The sequence below is a fragment of the Wolffia australiana genome, chromosome 7, assembly GCF_029677425.1.
Source record: "Wolffia australiana isolate 7733 chromosome 7, ASM2967742v1".
Lineage (NCBI taxonomy): Eukaryota > Viridiplantae > Streptophyta > Magnoliopsida > Alismatales > Araceae > Wolffia > Wolffia australiana.
The window spans coordinates 9,297,286-9,313,010 of NC_135841.1; the positions used below are offsets into that span (position 1 = coordinate 9,297,286).

At 42.4% G+C, this 15,725-nt stretch overlaps 1 protein-coding gene across 1 annotated transcript; it reads left to right on the forward strand.

Moving 5' to 3' along the window:
- The first annotated feature begins 13,775 nt into the window (after positions 1-13,775).
- On the forward strand, positions 13,776-15,725 carry LOC144705610 (uncharacterized). The gene is made up of 2 exons (XM_078578380.1): positions 13,776-15,014; positions 15,314-15,725. Exons 1-2 carry the CDS (start codon positions 13,994-13,996, stop codon positions 15,340-15,342), a joined length of 1,050 nt encoding a protein of 349 aa, XP_078434506.1. The 5' UTR covers positions 13,776-13,993; the 3' UTR covers positions 15,343-15,725.

Consider the following 15,725-nt stretch of genomic DNA (forward strand, 5'->3'; position numbering starts at 1 on the left):
CAGATTCTCTCGCATTTTTATTTGATGACGATAAAATCCAATTCCTTAATGGAATGAACCAATAAACTAAAGGGCTTCTAATTGTACTTACTTTGTATGCAAGGGCCTCAATCCAGCTTGTTAACACCTCTAAGAGCATTTTCATCTTAGGATTATGAACTATCGTTAGGTGCAAGTGGTAGACACAAGGATGGCTGCCTTTGGACTATATTAGATGTCCGATCTTTCTCGATCTTGCCTTGCTTCTCTATTTTGATGACATGTTGAATAAGCAGAGAAATAAACTTGAAGGATGTAAACACTCTTTTAAATACCCATAGAGACTCATCCAACTAATATAACACATCCTCATGAACATTCTTTTTCATACTCGTGAAATTTTTTTGTTTCGCTCAAAGTTTTAATCTGTTGAGCATATTTCTGCCCAATTCATGTAGTCGGATCACTTGAGGGTGCTCATAGCCACCTCTAGGTTTCATGGCTGAAACCATATCGAGTAATAGATGAGGGGGATCTAGGGAGAAGCCATCTTGAGGACGTCCAAAGCATGCTTTAGAGGACATCCACATGCTACCTTTTGGGACCCTTTTTATCCAAGTATGACAAGTGGGCTCATTCTGGAGTTTATATGAAAGAGCATTGACAATGTGCGATCATACTCAGAAACAATACAAGCTAGATATATCCATGATGATCTGTTGGCAAGTTGGCCACGATATTAGGGAATGATACAATTCTTTGCTAGTTGTTATGCTCTTGGCTATCCAACTTAGCTTTTTATATCATTGACTTTAGTTGATGGTGTCTCCATTTCTGACTAGGAACATGAGGCTCCTTTAGGAGAAACATGCACTCCCAACAGGCTCCTTACATTAGATTTTGGCCACTAAACTTCAAACCCTACCCAACCATCCTATATGGATTCTCATACTTGATGGGAATTACTCTTGCCAATTTTCTTGGGGCCACTTTTGAGAGAGATTCCCTATGCAAGCTTCGGATCGTCACCTGTGGCACACAAGGATTATTTCTCAAGTCTTCTTCCTTTGGAGATCATGAACCGTGGATTCCCCACTGATGAACCAATGGTGTGTATTGGTCACAATTTCAGCTCATGATGCCCGTGTTGTCCTGACCCTCCATAGGTCGAAACTATGCAATGCCTCTTTTTCGATTGTGTGATCACTATGGCATGCTAGTGCCAATTTATTCTCCACTGGTGTCCAATTCTCTACACCATACTACTCTAAAACTTCTAGAGTCTTTTGATATAATTTTTGCCTCATCCACATGTTGTACGCTTAGCCCTTATCGACACGTAAAAATAGCCTGTCTATAATGGGAGGTATAGTAAGGGAAAAATTATTCTTGTTATACAGGTTCACCCATGAGCGTTTAAGATGTTATGTGTGTTGGGTTCTAGTGGCCTTGACATGGATAAAGAACTCATAATGATTTGCAGCGGAAGACTTTAGCGAAATCGTATTAATGGAATTCAATATAAGCATCACATGTGCACTATGATGAATATGTTCTATTAATGAACATGGAACGAGATGTGGAATGTGTGATTGGCTTACCGGCCACATATATTTCCATCAATGTGATGTGTCAAGTACTGACTACTACAACCCATCACCTAGCCTCATATTTTGCTCATTTTAGAGTATAGAGATATGGTGTAAAATTACAAAATGAAGTAAAATAAGGGATTGTGAGAGTTTAAAAAGGCAACATTCCAAAATATAGAGATATTGTGTAAGAACTGCCAAAAGGACAAAAATCATAGTTTCAAGGCATTCAGAAAGACATCGGCTTACAAAAGTACAAGTTACGTAGTAAAACATATCATGCATTTCCAAAACCAGAGAATTTGTGTATGAATATTTAATGAGTTTGTAATCCCTATTTCAGTAAAGCGGGGGATAATGACACTTAAAAAAAATGCTAGAGTATAGAGATATGGTGTAAAAATTGCAAAATGAAGTGAAACGAGGGATAGTAAGACTTCAAATTGAGAACTGCCAAAATATAGAGATATCCTTAAAAAAATGCAGAAGGGAAAAAATATAGCTTTTAGGCGCTCGGAAATACAGCGGTGTACAAAAGAGCAAGTTGCGCAGTAAAAGATACCGCAAGTTTCCTAAACCAGAGAATGTTTGTATGCATATTAAACAAGCTTGTAAACCCAAATCAAGTAAAACCAGGGGTACTGATACTTCACAAAAAGATGCTTAAGTATAGAGATATGTAGTAAAAATTATAAAATGATGTTAATTGAGGGATAGTGAGAGTTTAAAAAGATAACCTACCAAAATATCGAGATATCATGTGAGAACTGCAGAAAGGGCTAAAATCATAGTTTCACGGAGCTACAAAAGATCCTGGTTACAAAAAGTGCAAGTTACACAATAAAATATATTATGCGTTTTCTAAACCAGAGACTATCTGTATGGATATTAAATGAGTTCGCGATCCTAATTTAATTTTAATCAGGGATAGTGATACTTTAAAACAAAAGATGCTACAGTATAGAGATATGGTGTAAAAACTACAAAATGAAGCAAAAAGAGGTATAGCAATAGTTTAGAAAGAGATTACTTTTATTTCTCATACCTATACCTCAGGCTAAAATTTATAATCTACATGACAAAGATTTATATATAGACCTAGAGAATAAATGTTGGCTTCAGGTTATAAATATAAATTTATTGAATAATGTGTCTATATAATTGGACCAAAGAATCAAGCCATAATTAATTCATCCCTTAAAGAAGTCTATATTTAATAGAAATATTCACCCTTTCTCAAATAATCAATCATTTGAAGAAATTTTTGATTTTCTCCTTCCCAAATTAAAATTACAGGGAGGATGTACAGATTTATATTGTTTAGAGGTAGTATGATTGATAAACTGAAAATTAGAGTTTGAATTTTTTCATTCATATTTAAGTATAATCAATCAAATATAAACCCATGGTCATTGAAGTGAATTTAGTTAGTGATGACTACCAATCCTTAACTACCAATAGTTAAGGATTTATCATTCTTTAAATTGTAATTAGTGAGATAGGATTAGATTCATATAAAATACAGACCCTAACGATGCGAAAATGTAAGGGGAGATGGTGATTGTAAATAATGAAGATGATTATTATAGATCGTAGATATATAATGATAATCAGAATTTTAGAAGAACAGGAATGGAGTGACGATTACGAGAAAATACGAAGGAGAGACATTGTGAAAAGAGGGAGATGTGTAAAGGGGATGATGGGTGAGATGATGATGGTATAGTGACATGAAATTAGTAAGCCATGATTAGAGAGTATATTGACATGATACGATGGTGTTCTGTGACAAGAACATTGATCTAAGCTAAGAATCATGTCGAGAAGGATCAACGTGAGGAAAAGATACTTATTGTGAAACCTTATGATCCGTGAGGATCACAGTAATTTGAGAGTGAAGGTAAGATCCTCCTCTTCTCTGTTGTTCACACCTAGGACACCAAGAAAAAGCTTGATAGATCAAAAAAACTCACTACCTTTCAATCATCTCACATAAGAAAGATGTAAGTTTAAGGATGCTTTTGTTAAGGATGTATGCCTTTATATATGAATCATAGGGCATGGATGGAACGTGGGGTTGAAGACATAAGTGTCCTTCAAAATTTTTAGCTTAATTAGTCTTCTAGATTGTTAGTTGTTAAGCTTTGAAGTTGGAGCGATCCCAAATGTCCATTTTTCTCTCTCCTAGTCATCGGCGTTGATGCTTCCTCATTTTTTTGGTCATTTGAGATGCCTAATTGTTATTAATTTAGTGGTAAGTGTGATCGCCCATCTTTTGGGATCATTCACTCCTAGAGCACTGTGTGTCACTGCGAGCACAAAAATATATTTATTTTTTTAATAATCAATCACTGTGTGATGTGGTATCGCTTCACCACATGTCACATCAAATGTTTCTTTTTTGTTTATTTTATTTTGTTACTTTTAATGATACGGTGACACATAATTCATGTCAAAAAAGAGAAAAACTCACCATTTGGGACTTCTGGTTGAGTGAGTGATGTAAAAGAGAAATAATAAGGGGGAGGCCATAGGTCTGGCTACCGTGGGCACCTAAAATTATGTACTACCAATTTTTATTTATTTATGGTACTTTATGTCCACCAATGGTCTTATGACCTTGCGCGTATGACCCTCTAGGCCTATGTATCATTCTTGTTAATAGTTTTAGTGGCCCAATAATAATTATTGGGCAACCTTATTAATTAACTATATCAACATATAGATTAACTAAGGATCGATTTAACCTAATCAATAGGTTAAGTTTCCAGCCCATGGGGTTCCAAGCTACACCTTGTGCTTTAGAAGATACCGAGTAGTGCTGAACTCTCCCATGGAACCTTTACTGTTATCGTATACCGTATATGTATAATCCATCATCCGCGCGAAACTCTTGAACGACTTTGGGTATGGTTTATCGTCAAACACTAATCCATCATTTGATCAGTACTGATGCATAACATGGATCATTGGAATACTCCTCCAATATCCTCACTACCCTGGCCAGGGATTTACTGCCTCGTCTTCCTTGAGTCAATCTCCACTTATATCGAGGGCGGATGATCCCGTCTTGACCACTCAATCATCTCCGTGAGCTTCTTACTACATCTGAGCTATGACTTGTATGAATCCCATGATTAGAGGCTTGTAAGTCATAGTCAAAATGTAGACGCCCATTCATGAGATGTCCTTGGTGTCTCATGTCAATGGATCACTTATACAACAGTGACGTGAATCAACCTTATTGACGTTTAAGTGTAATACCATTCAAGGATTTGTACGAATCAATTCAGTGAATTATTTCTCCAAAGAGCACCTACTATTTGTCCTCAGTGTCGCCACACTAATAGCCACATGATCAGCTATACTTATCATATAAGTAGGATCAGTTAGTGTTATTCTATCTGGATTATTCGATGTCCGTCTTGACTATCCATCGAATAGGAATATTTAGAATACATGTTTAAATACTAGTGATCACTGTATTATGATATCATCATAGTTTACTACGTCATTGCATGTATTAATGGACTTCATTATAAACATTACACCTGAATAATAATGAATGTAAATATTTTATTCAATGAACTTAAATAAACATGGTGGTGTGATTGGCTCGATGACCACATCATATGCATCATGATTATCACCCCTAGCTTCGTTGTGTGTCTTTGCTCTTCAACCTTCGTGTGGGTGTTCTACACGTCCTCTGTTTCCCTCTTGGGCAAGAACCGCCTCCAATTTTCTTGGACAAGCACTGGACAGATTTCCCATTGCAACCCTGGAAAGTTGTGGATATATGCCTCAATTCATGGTCTAAGTGTCCTTTTTAAGACTGATGAAGGACCTCTTCCATTGTTGAGGCATGAACCAGTCATGGGAGTCCTCCGAAGGTTGTTGGATCACATGTACAAGTCTCCCTCGGCCAAATATTTCTGTTTGACTGGAGGAAGACAAGGACCAGGGGCACATATGAGGCATTTGCCCTTGGTCATTGGATCTCAAATGAGAGGGTTAACGGTTGTTAAATTTCAGCCACGTTAGCAGGCATATCAGTCTTTTTCTCCAACATGATTCATCTATCAAAGGGACCCACCATCCTTGTTGGTGGACGTGGCCAATCATGAGCCTAAAAGAAAGAAGCTAAAAAATGAAAAGAATCAAATACAAGACAATGACACAGGTTTTGGGCCCGGTCAAATCAAAGGCCGATAATTGCTTCTTTCCTCTTTTCTTAATATTGTCACCTATTGGGCCATGATTTTTCTCTCTTCTTGTTGGTCCGATTTGATGTGAATCTGAAAGTCACATTAGTTTGGCAATCCCATATCAGAAAAACCAAAAATAACTTTTGCTACATAAATGCGATTCGATGATAATATTTGAATAAATAGTACCATCTCCCTTGTGTGCATGTGAGGCTGCACTCTCTTTACATGGGCTCTTTGATGTGTGCCTTCTGTTTGGGCTGTTTGTGGGTGGACCTATGGAGGGTTTGTTTTGTGGTGGGTCTTCCATATGGTGCTTGTGCACTGGTACTTGTTGGCCGTGGGCGGGCTTGAGGGCTCTGCATTAGTTGGCTTGTGGCTGGCTTGAGAGGCCGCACTGTGGGTGGTATGAGCGCTGCTAGACTGCCAACTCCTGCCTAACCCACTAGCTATTTATTATTTCAATTAATCCCTGAAGTACAACTAAAGAAAAAATTTGAACCCATTAAAATTAATAATGCTAAAACATATTTTGGTTGAAAATAAGTGGGCTTGTAAAATAAGTAAAAATCCTCATAAATTTTGTAGTTTTAACATAATGGTCAAATTTATGCATGGATTTAAAATTCACTTGAAAATGAAGATAATATCAATAAAATGATGCCATTATATTCTTGGATGCATGCATGCATCCAAATGGATTCATTTGAAGACACCACTCTATTGGTATCACCAAAAGATTTTTGTGATCATTCCCTTTAAAGTTTGATTTTATCACCATTTCTTCTAGACTATTGTTCCAAAATGTACCTTATGGTAAAACCCAACTCCTTATTAGCTTTTGTATGTAATGGACATTAATTTTTTAAAATATCCAAATACCTTGGTGGCACTAAAAAACCTAGAATGAATATCTTGAACCGTTAAAGCCTTCCATATTTTTTGATGAACATTCCAATAAGTATATGATATTCTTATATAAAAATATAACTCAAAATGAGAATCATGAAATAATCATCATCCGAGATATGCAATTCATCTACAAATAATTTGTAAAAAGATAAATTACTGAATTTATGTTGTCACTTTTTTTATCGTAAGCATATACTTAGATGTATATTTTTTATTCTTAAGTGTAAACGAATTTTATTGGATAAGATTTATTAGGTATAATTTTAAAATAATATTGAAGTAGTTAATCATTAGAAAATCATTATATGTTCCATATCTTAGAAATTTAGTGTCCTATATTCAATATGTCAGACCATTTGTAGTTTAAAAATACTACTATTAATAATGTAAACATTAATATATAGCTAGCATCCCTAACAGCGGTTCTAACAAAACATGTTTAGTGAACGTCATAAAACTTCAGCCAATAAGTTAAAGCCCCATAAACAACACTGTGTGGTGCTTGATTTAATGTATAAATTATGCTTGAAAATTAAAATTTATTTTATAGATATAGGGAAAGAAGATATATAGTTTCAGAGAATCCCAATTTCAATAAATTATTAAGGAATAATTTACAGTATGCTAGAAATTTTGGTGTTCATTACATACCTAAGCTATTAAGGTGTTGGGTTTTATAGGCTACATTTGTGATAAAAAATTAGTTCAACACAGCAGAAGAACTTAAATTGAACCAATCACAAATTATTAAAACCAAAAAGTAGACTATTGTGAAAGTTTGTGTGAAATAGATTTCATTATCATTGGGTTTCCAATCCACCATATTCGATCATTCTAGTAAGTATTATGTGTGGCCGTAATTATTTGAGAACACATTCACTAATATTTCAACACCCTCGCTAGGGATCTAACTACATTTTAATCCTTCAGTCAATCCCCGTTTATACTGTGGGTAGACAAACTCGGCTCGACGACACAAGCATGTCCATGGAAATTTTGCTACATCTGAGCTAAGACCAACTGAAATCTCCTGATAAAAGATCCTGCATCCATTCTAGTCTTATATCCAAGGTATCCTCTTAATTATGGTAGATCACATGTGGGGTTCAATCAAAGCCTAAATCTGAGGACAGGATGTGTGTATAACTGCAATACTCCTAAGAGTTGTATTACAAAAGTAGAATAAAAAATGTTAAATTGATTTCAAGACCCCCACAAAGGAGGGCGCGGTAGTATGAATACAACGAGAGTCAGAGAAACCACAGTCATGCCAGGAAGATTTTTGTACCACAGTAATTCAACACCCCGTGGTGGGGGCGCCTATGACAGAGGCCGAAGACATGGCAACCAGAGAAGCAGTGGGTATGGAAGCAGGGGTCAAGTTGGGTATGGAGGGGGAAGCAGGGGTGGATCCCAAGATGGCAACCAGAGAAGCAGTGGTGGATATCAAGGAGGCAGTAACGACAATGGATATCAAGGAGGCTGAAGACATGTGCAAGGCCACATAGGAAGATTGCTGGATCCACGCATGCAGGCAGAAAATTTACCGTATGTGTGCAGCTTCAGTGACGCGCGAGTAAACCGGCGAAACTGTGAAGAGGACGTCAGGAGGACGCGCCGCGTAAAGCCAAGGAGTTTGCCCTATGCAGACCAGGTGAGGAAGGGGCGTGTAGAAGGGACGCAGCTCCAAACTTGACAAGGGGGGAACAGAGAGTTCTGGGAGAGACAACAACGGCGGGTGGAGGAACAAGATGGAGGCAAGTGGGAGCCAATGGGAGTTGAAGATACAGAGGAAGGATGGGTGACAGTGACAACCTGTCGTGCAAAACAAACACGGCCTGTAAACCCAATGCCACATAGGCGACATTTCAATGAGGAGAACAGGTGTTTCAGATGCCTAGCTCGGGGACACCACACAAGAGTGCAGAGAACCGTTCATCTGTCGCCAGTGTAAAGGGGCAGGTCATCGCCACTTTAACTGCCAACAAGAAGGAGAAGAAGCCAATGGTCGCAAAGCGCAGGTGGAGACACGAGACCGGATCCAAGGGCCACAAGCAAGTAGGCCAGCCGCGTAAGAGGGGGATCCATGCAACGCTACTCTACAAAAGTGCTTGGTGGGAGATGTGCCGGGGCCCCCTTCAGAGGTAGAGGATGGCCTATGGAAGAATTTTCTGACATTGGGATCGGCAGATTGGTGGAGGCTAGATACCAATACCCTGTTTCTCTGGGGGTTATCCATGACGACATATGTCGCTGTCTGCGGCTGGACACAGAGGATCGATGACACCACAAAGATAAGATGGCGTCGGGTTCTCCCCATGGACGGGATCAAAGGGAAACAAAAGGCAGAGGTCGTGGTGGAAGCGCATGGGGTCCCACTGTTGCAGCGAAAAAGGTCGACACTGGACTCTATGGTCGCATCATTTGGGAGGCTCAAGAGTATCATCTCGACGGGCTTGGAGTTGGGAAACCCCAAAGTGGTACTACTAGAGGTTGAAATGACAGAAGGAGATCTGATACCAGGGTCAGTCCGGTTCCAAGAAGGCAGGGACAGCTTTAGAGTGGAGTTCCGACGCAGGATCCCACCGCCAGCACCGGGCACCCCTGGGAGTTCTGGGCTCGACAAGACAAGCTGGAGAGGGTCTCCCCCATTCTAGCACAACCGGGGCAGCATACTACGGAGAAAAGTCCAGCACAAGCGGGAGAAAGCAGTTCTGCAATACACAGGGCTTGTCTGGCACTCATCGTGCCATCGTTTTCGGTCAAGACCATGGAATGTATAGGGTGAGACGGCTCAGTTCATCTGCAGCCTCCAAATGTTCCGGATAAGCCGAACATGGTGGCTTTCCAACAAGGGGAAACCAGCAAGGAAGCCCAAAGCCCACCATGGAGGAGGGTAAGGGCGCCCTAGAGGACACGTTGGATAAAGAATGCAGACCTTCAACTCTTTAATGGCATGGTGTACCGTCGAGGGAAATTGTCCTTGACTGATGCAGAGGGCACGAAGGCATGAGTGGTGACCGGGAAAAGTGGTCAAATGTAGCTGCGAGAAGAAGGGCTGTCAAGGAAAGTGGTACCAAGGCAAGTGATGGGTGGGGGCAAAGTAAGACAACCAGACAACAAGGGGAAGGAGATTGAGGAGCCATCCGGCCATAGAGTGGAAACTGGGATAGGGGAGAATCAGATCACGCAACAAATGGTGTGTGAGTTAGCCGAGAAAGTGGAGCTTCAGCTGGAGCCGTTGCAAGGGGGGAAGTCATTGGAGCAGGTATGAAGTGTGTCTCTTGGAATGTGCACGGTCTCCGAGATGAAGGGAGACTTGGAGTGGTGGAAAGATATTTACGCCAATGGGGGCCACAATAGTTTGCTTACAAGAGACGATGTCGGAGAAGTGTGGTGCAAAAGAGTGGAATTTGGTGGGGCGACGTTTCTTGGAGGGATGTGTGGCAGTCAATGCAGTCGGGAGGTCAGGAGGTTTACTAGTTGTTTGGAACATGGAGGTTTTTGCTAAGGAAGGCTATTGGACAGGACAATATGAGGTTGCAGTAAAATTGAAAAGGACGAGTGACAATTTCCATTGTTTTGTGGCGTCGGTCTACAGCCCAGTTATTGCAGCCCATCGAGACAGACTGTGGGAGGAGCTGGAAGGAGTGGCCTCACTCTTTCATGAGACTCCAATACTATTTGGGGGGGATTTCAATCTGACGTTGGAGGCGGGGGATAGGAAAAAAACAAAAAGGGACTAGAGGCCAGGACCCATGATCGGCGAATTTCTAGTCCTTCATTTCGGGAGCTGGATTGCAAGAAATGGGGCCGACCAATTGTACGTACACATGGCGAAGCACGAGGGGACCTTCCGCCCTCTCCCGCTTGGACAGATTTTTGTGCTCAGTGGAAATGCTGGGTGAATACCCATTGGCTGATGTGCGAGCACTTCCTAGACTACTGTCAGATCACGTCCCAATTTTGTGGCAAGATAATGTCGGCCAAAATAGATCTACATAACTTCAAATTGGATAGATCGCGGTTTCGAGAGAAGGGCTTCAAGGAAGAAGTGGTATCGTGCTGGACATCACAACCCAATCATGGCACGGCCACGGTGAGGTTGGCTACCAAACTAACAGGACTAAGACAACACCTTATGGGGCTCCAGAAGAAAATTTGAGAAGGGAGACAACACAGAAGGGATGGAGCACTATTAAGAGTCTGACAACTAGATGACATAGAAGACACATGGTGCTTAATGGAAGCTGAACTCAATGAAAGAAAGGCATGTAGAGAGGTGGTGGAAGAGGAAGACAAGAAGATAGAGCTTGATTGGAGGCATCGTTCACGGCAACTTTGGCTGAAGGAGGGGGACGCCAACACTTGCTTCTTTCATTTGATGGCAAATGGAAGACATCGGTCAAACCAAATACAAAGGGTGCAGGTGGGGGATCGTGAATACGCTGGAACACGAGCCGTGGGAGGGGCATTAGCTGATCACTTCAGAGTGGTAACTAAACGGGGGCCTCGAAATCGGTGGAGGTGGAGCGGAAGAAGTGCATCCCATGTGACACGAGCAAAAAACTGAGATAGTGAAACTATTCCTTGAAGAAGAAGTGCGGGAAGCGATCCAAGGGCTAAATGGCGATGGTGCACCGGGCCCAGATGGTTTTCCGATATTCTTCTTTGGTGAGTTCTGGGAGTTGGTCAGGTCCAAGGTTATGGACACATTAGACAAATTTCGACAAGGCAATTTTGGCTTGGAAAGATCCAATTGGTCACACTTGTTTCTGTTGCCCAAGGTAATGTGGGGGATTTCAGACCCATTGCATTATCGAACTCAATCAATCTCATCACGCCAAAGTGCTGGCCAACCGGTTAAGGAAGGTAATTGGAGACTTAGTCGGACCATTTCAGTCTGCATTCATTCTAGGGAGGCAACTAGTGGACGGAGCAGTGGAAGCAGGAGAGATTTTATCAACATGGAAGAGAGATGGGACAAAGGGCTTCCAATGGAAAGTCGACTTTGCCAAAACCTATGATTCTTTTGATTGGAGATTTCTTTGGTCTGTTATGCGAAAACAAGGTTTTCCCAATGAATGGGTCACCTGGGTGCGACGATGTATTACGTCCCACTCATTATCAGTCCTGGTGAATGGAAATGCGGAAGGTTGTTGAATCTGTCCACAAAGGGGAGTCAGACTGGGCTACCCGTTAGCACCTCTACTTTTTGTTCTAGCAGTGGATACTTTGGCTACTTGCACCCTCAAAGCCTGCAACCACGGCCTCCTAAGAGGCTTCAAGACAGAACGTTATCCGGCGGGTATTCCATTACTTCAGTATACAGACGACACAACGTTCTTCATAGAAGGATCGACAGAGGAAGCACGCACTTTATCTAAATTATTAGATCTATTTTCAAACTTCTCAGGCCTACAATTGAATCGAGCCAAGTCGGCATTTGTGGGATTCGGACTTTCTGCTGAGAAGGAGGCACAATGTGCTAGCGTTCTTAGCAGGCCTAGAGGGTCCATCCCGATGAGCTATTTGGGTCTTCTGTTGACGGGGAGACGTATTTTAAATGCAGAATGACAGCCAGTTATTGAGAAGGTGGAGAGGAGATTGGAAGGCAGGAAGAACAGAGTGCTATCAAAAGGGGGTCGCCTGGTGCTGCTGAGATCGGCACTCTCAGCAATCCCAGTTTTCTATCTTTCGGTCTTTAAGATGCTGACAAGTGTAGAAAAACACTTGGATAGATTGTTGAGAAGGTTCTTTTGGGGAGGCACTTAACATGAAGAGCACAAGGGGGTGCCTCTGGTATCGTGGAACATAATATGTAGACCTGTGAAGCAAGGGGGTTTGGGGATCCTCCACCTGGAATCCATGAATTTGGCATTATTGACCAAATGGGTGGTAAGACTTGCATCAGCAGAAGAGGACATGGTAATGAATGTCCTGAGGGACAGATATGGCTCAGAAATTGATTGGGAGCGGCGTTGGGCAAAAACTCGAGGGGAGTCTCTATTTTGGCGGGGTCTACGTCAAGCCATACCGTTTATCCCCGGGTTTTTTGACGCTAAAGTGGGAGATGTTGCTGATTTTCATTTTTGGACTGATAACTGGTCCAATAAAGACATCTTGAAACTAGAATTCTCAAGACTTTTCGCTCCAGCACGGAACCCTCACGCTACCGCTGGTGAGTATTGGGACGGAGCTTGGGCCCCAATCATGGTAGGGGCATTATCGGAGCCACGGTTTTTGGAGTTTATGAAGATGCAATAGGTCCTCCATCTTAGCCTGACGAGGGAGTCACGTGATGGATGGGTGTGGCGAGGGACATCTTTTTCTGTAAAAGAGGCCTATATGAAGATCAGAGGGGAAGCACTGGAGGATTCAGCAATCAGCACCTCATGCTCCATGTTGATGAAACAAAAAATCCCTCTCAAGGTGAGGCTCTTCAGTTGGTTGTTGAGGCGGCAACGATTGGTTACAAGAGTCCTACACAAGAGATGGGTCCCGACGGCTTCCACAAAGTGCCCTATGTGCGCTGGAGATGATGAAGACTGCTCCCACTTATTCTTCACATGTCCCTTCGCCCAGGGAATATGGGCATCACAACAGCTGGCGGGGGCGGATGTGTCCTCCGATGAGGCCTTTTGGGCCTCAGCTGGTGACGGAAGATACAGGAGCAAGCTGGACTGGGGGAGACTCCTTGCAACGTAGTGAAGTGGTATTCAAGGGAAAGAAGGCTTCCATGGAGAATGTCCTTCAGGACGTTAAGGCATTAATATTTTTTTGGTTTGGAGAGAGGTGAAAGCAGACCATTTTGGTCAGTTTGTGTATGGTTTGTATATAACTTTGTTGGTCAGCTGCTGGCGTTTTTCCCTTCTTTCTTTTCTTTGTTTTTCATATTTCGACCCCCCTCAGGCTCACACGTGGGAACAGCCTTTAAGTTGCTGCACGTGTGAGCCCTTAGGAGTCACATGTGAGCCCTCCGGTCACATGTGACTCTGTCAGAGGTCACATGTGACCTTCCCTGGTCGCCCCCCTTTTATGTAAAAGAGACCAAACCCTAATGTGAATCAAGAATCTCGTTTTTTTGGGTTTTTCTTCCCTCCTGTTCATCCTCAGGAGCCGCCACTGGCTGGAGCTTTACTCTGAATGATCTCTCAACAATTTAACATGGTATCAGAGCGTTAAGGGCTGCTGATCCACTAAGGGCTTACCAGTTGGAGTGCCAATCACCTTCACTGCAACTCGGTGCCATCTGCAGAGCCTTCAAAAGCTGTTTTCTGGAGGTAAGGATATTTATTGCTCATGGCAAGCCAGGGAGATGAGAATCTGTCACAAGTTGAGGAGAGGACAAGTGTGGGTAGACCAGGGGGATCAGATTTGTCCCCATTGCAAGATTCTGGTCAACCCACACTTGTCTTTCCCCCACCAGAAGTCAAATTTGATGGGGGTAATATGTTTGAGTGGTCCAAGATGATTACCTTGACCCTATTTGGATTTCTGCTTGGAGATCACTTGACAGAGGATCCAAGGTCTGCCACTGATCCAGATTTCAAGCGATGGAAAGCTGAAGAATCCCTTATACTGGGATGGATGCTCAGGTCGATGACTCCGGAGATGCGATGTGATTTTCTTTACTGTAACACAGTAAAAGAAATGTGGGATGAAATTCAGAAGTACAGCGAAGAGCAGACGCATGATTGGCGCATTTATGAGCTGAATGCCATGGCAGCACAGGCACGTCAAGGAGGGGATAATGTACTGCAATACTCATCCAAGTTAAAGGCAATGTGGCGAGAGATTGATTACCTATGGCCCACTAAGAATCCGCAATCAGTTGAGAGGGAATATATCCTCAAACAGCGTTTACTCACCTTTCTTATGGGTCTGAATTCTGTTTATGAGTCTGTGAGGAGCCAGATCCTGCATAGAGAGAAGTTGCCTAGCCTGGAGGATGCAATTGGAATTATCAGGCAGGCAGAGAGTAGAATCAGAGTTACCCCTGAGTCTCAACCTCTAAATTCCGCTGCGCTCTTGACCAAGAAACTAGAGACTAAGGGGATAACTGGGGGAAATTGGACACCACGCTCGTCACAGTCGAACTCGACTGCAGGACCGGAAGGAGAAGACAATCGGGACTCCTTGTTCTGTGCCTACTGCAAGAGGCGCAGACACACGAAAGAAACCTGCTGGAAGTTGGCATGGAAAAATCAGAACGCGGCCAAGAAAGCCTACGCTTCTACCTCACAGCCTTCCGGAGCGGTCGTGGCGAGTCCTGGCATTGAAGTACAAGAGAAGCTCAGTTCTACTGCCCTCGTCAAGACAGGTAACTCTCCTCCTCACAAATGGGTTGCGGATACCGAGGCAACTGATCATATGTCTCCAGATGAGTCATTGTTCAGCGAATATTCTTCTGCTGAACTGAGACATAGAGTTCAGACCGCTGGAGGGGGATCGCTATCAGTCAAGGGAGTTGGCAACATTCTGTTGAATTCACTTGGCCTCCTAAAAGAAGTTTTACATGTTGAGGATTTAAGGGCGAATTTGATATCCATCCAAAGAATAGTTGATGATTATGGTTGGAGGTTTATTCTAGACAGTGACGACTGTTTTTTATGTGACAAGGTCTCCGGGACGAGGATTTCGTCCTTTAGACGAGAAGGCGGCTTGCTCCTCCTGAATGGCTCCTCTCGCCAGTGCATGGTGTCACAGCGGACGGCCCCCAAGGAGGAGAGTGTAATTCGTCTACATCGGTGGATGGGGCACCCTCCCTTTGATCTTCTTAGACCTTGTTATCCCTCTATGTTTCATGGAATTTCAGTGGAAGACTTGTTTTGTGAAACCTGCCATATGGCTAAACTTCGAAGAACTTCGTTTAAGTCTATGGATGATAGATTTTCTTTCCCATTTGACTGCATACACAGTGATGTGTGGGGTCCGTGTCCTGTAGAGAGCTTGACAGGATGCCGATATTTTATTGTATTTGTGGATGATTACAGTCGAACTATGTGGTTGCATTTGCTGAATTCTAAGGCCG

What these genes read in the sequence shown, in the direction of transcription:
- LOC144705610 (XM_078578380.1), top strand. Translation starts at nt 13,994, where the DNA reads ATGGCAAGCCAGGGAGATGAGAATCTGTCACAAGTTGAGGAGAGGACA. An exon ending in TACTGCCCTCGTCAAGACAG is followed by an intron (nt 15,015 to 15,313) that starts GTAACTCTCCTC and finishes TTATGTGACAAG; the next exon opens with GTCTCCGGGACGAGGATTTC.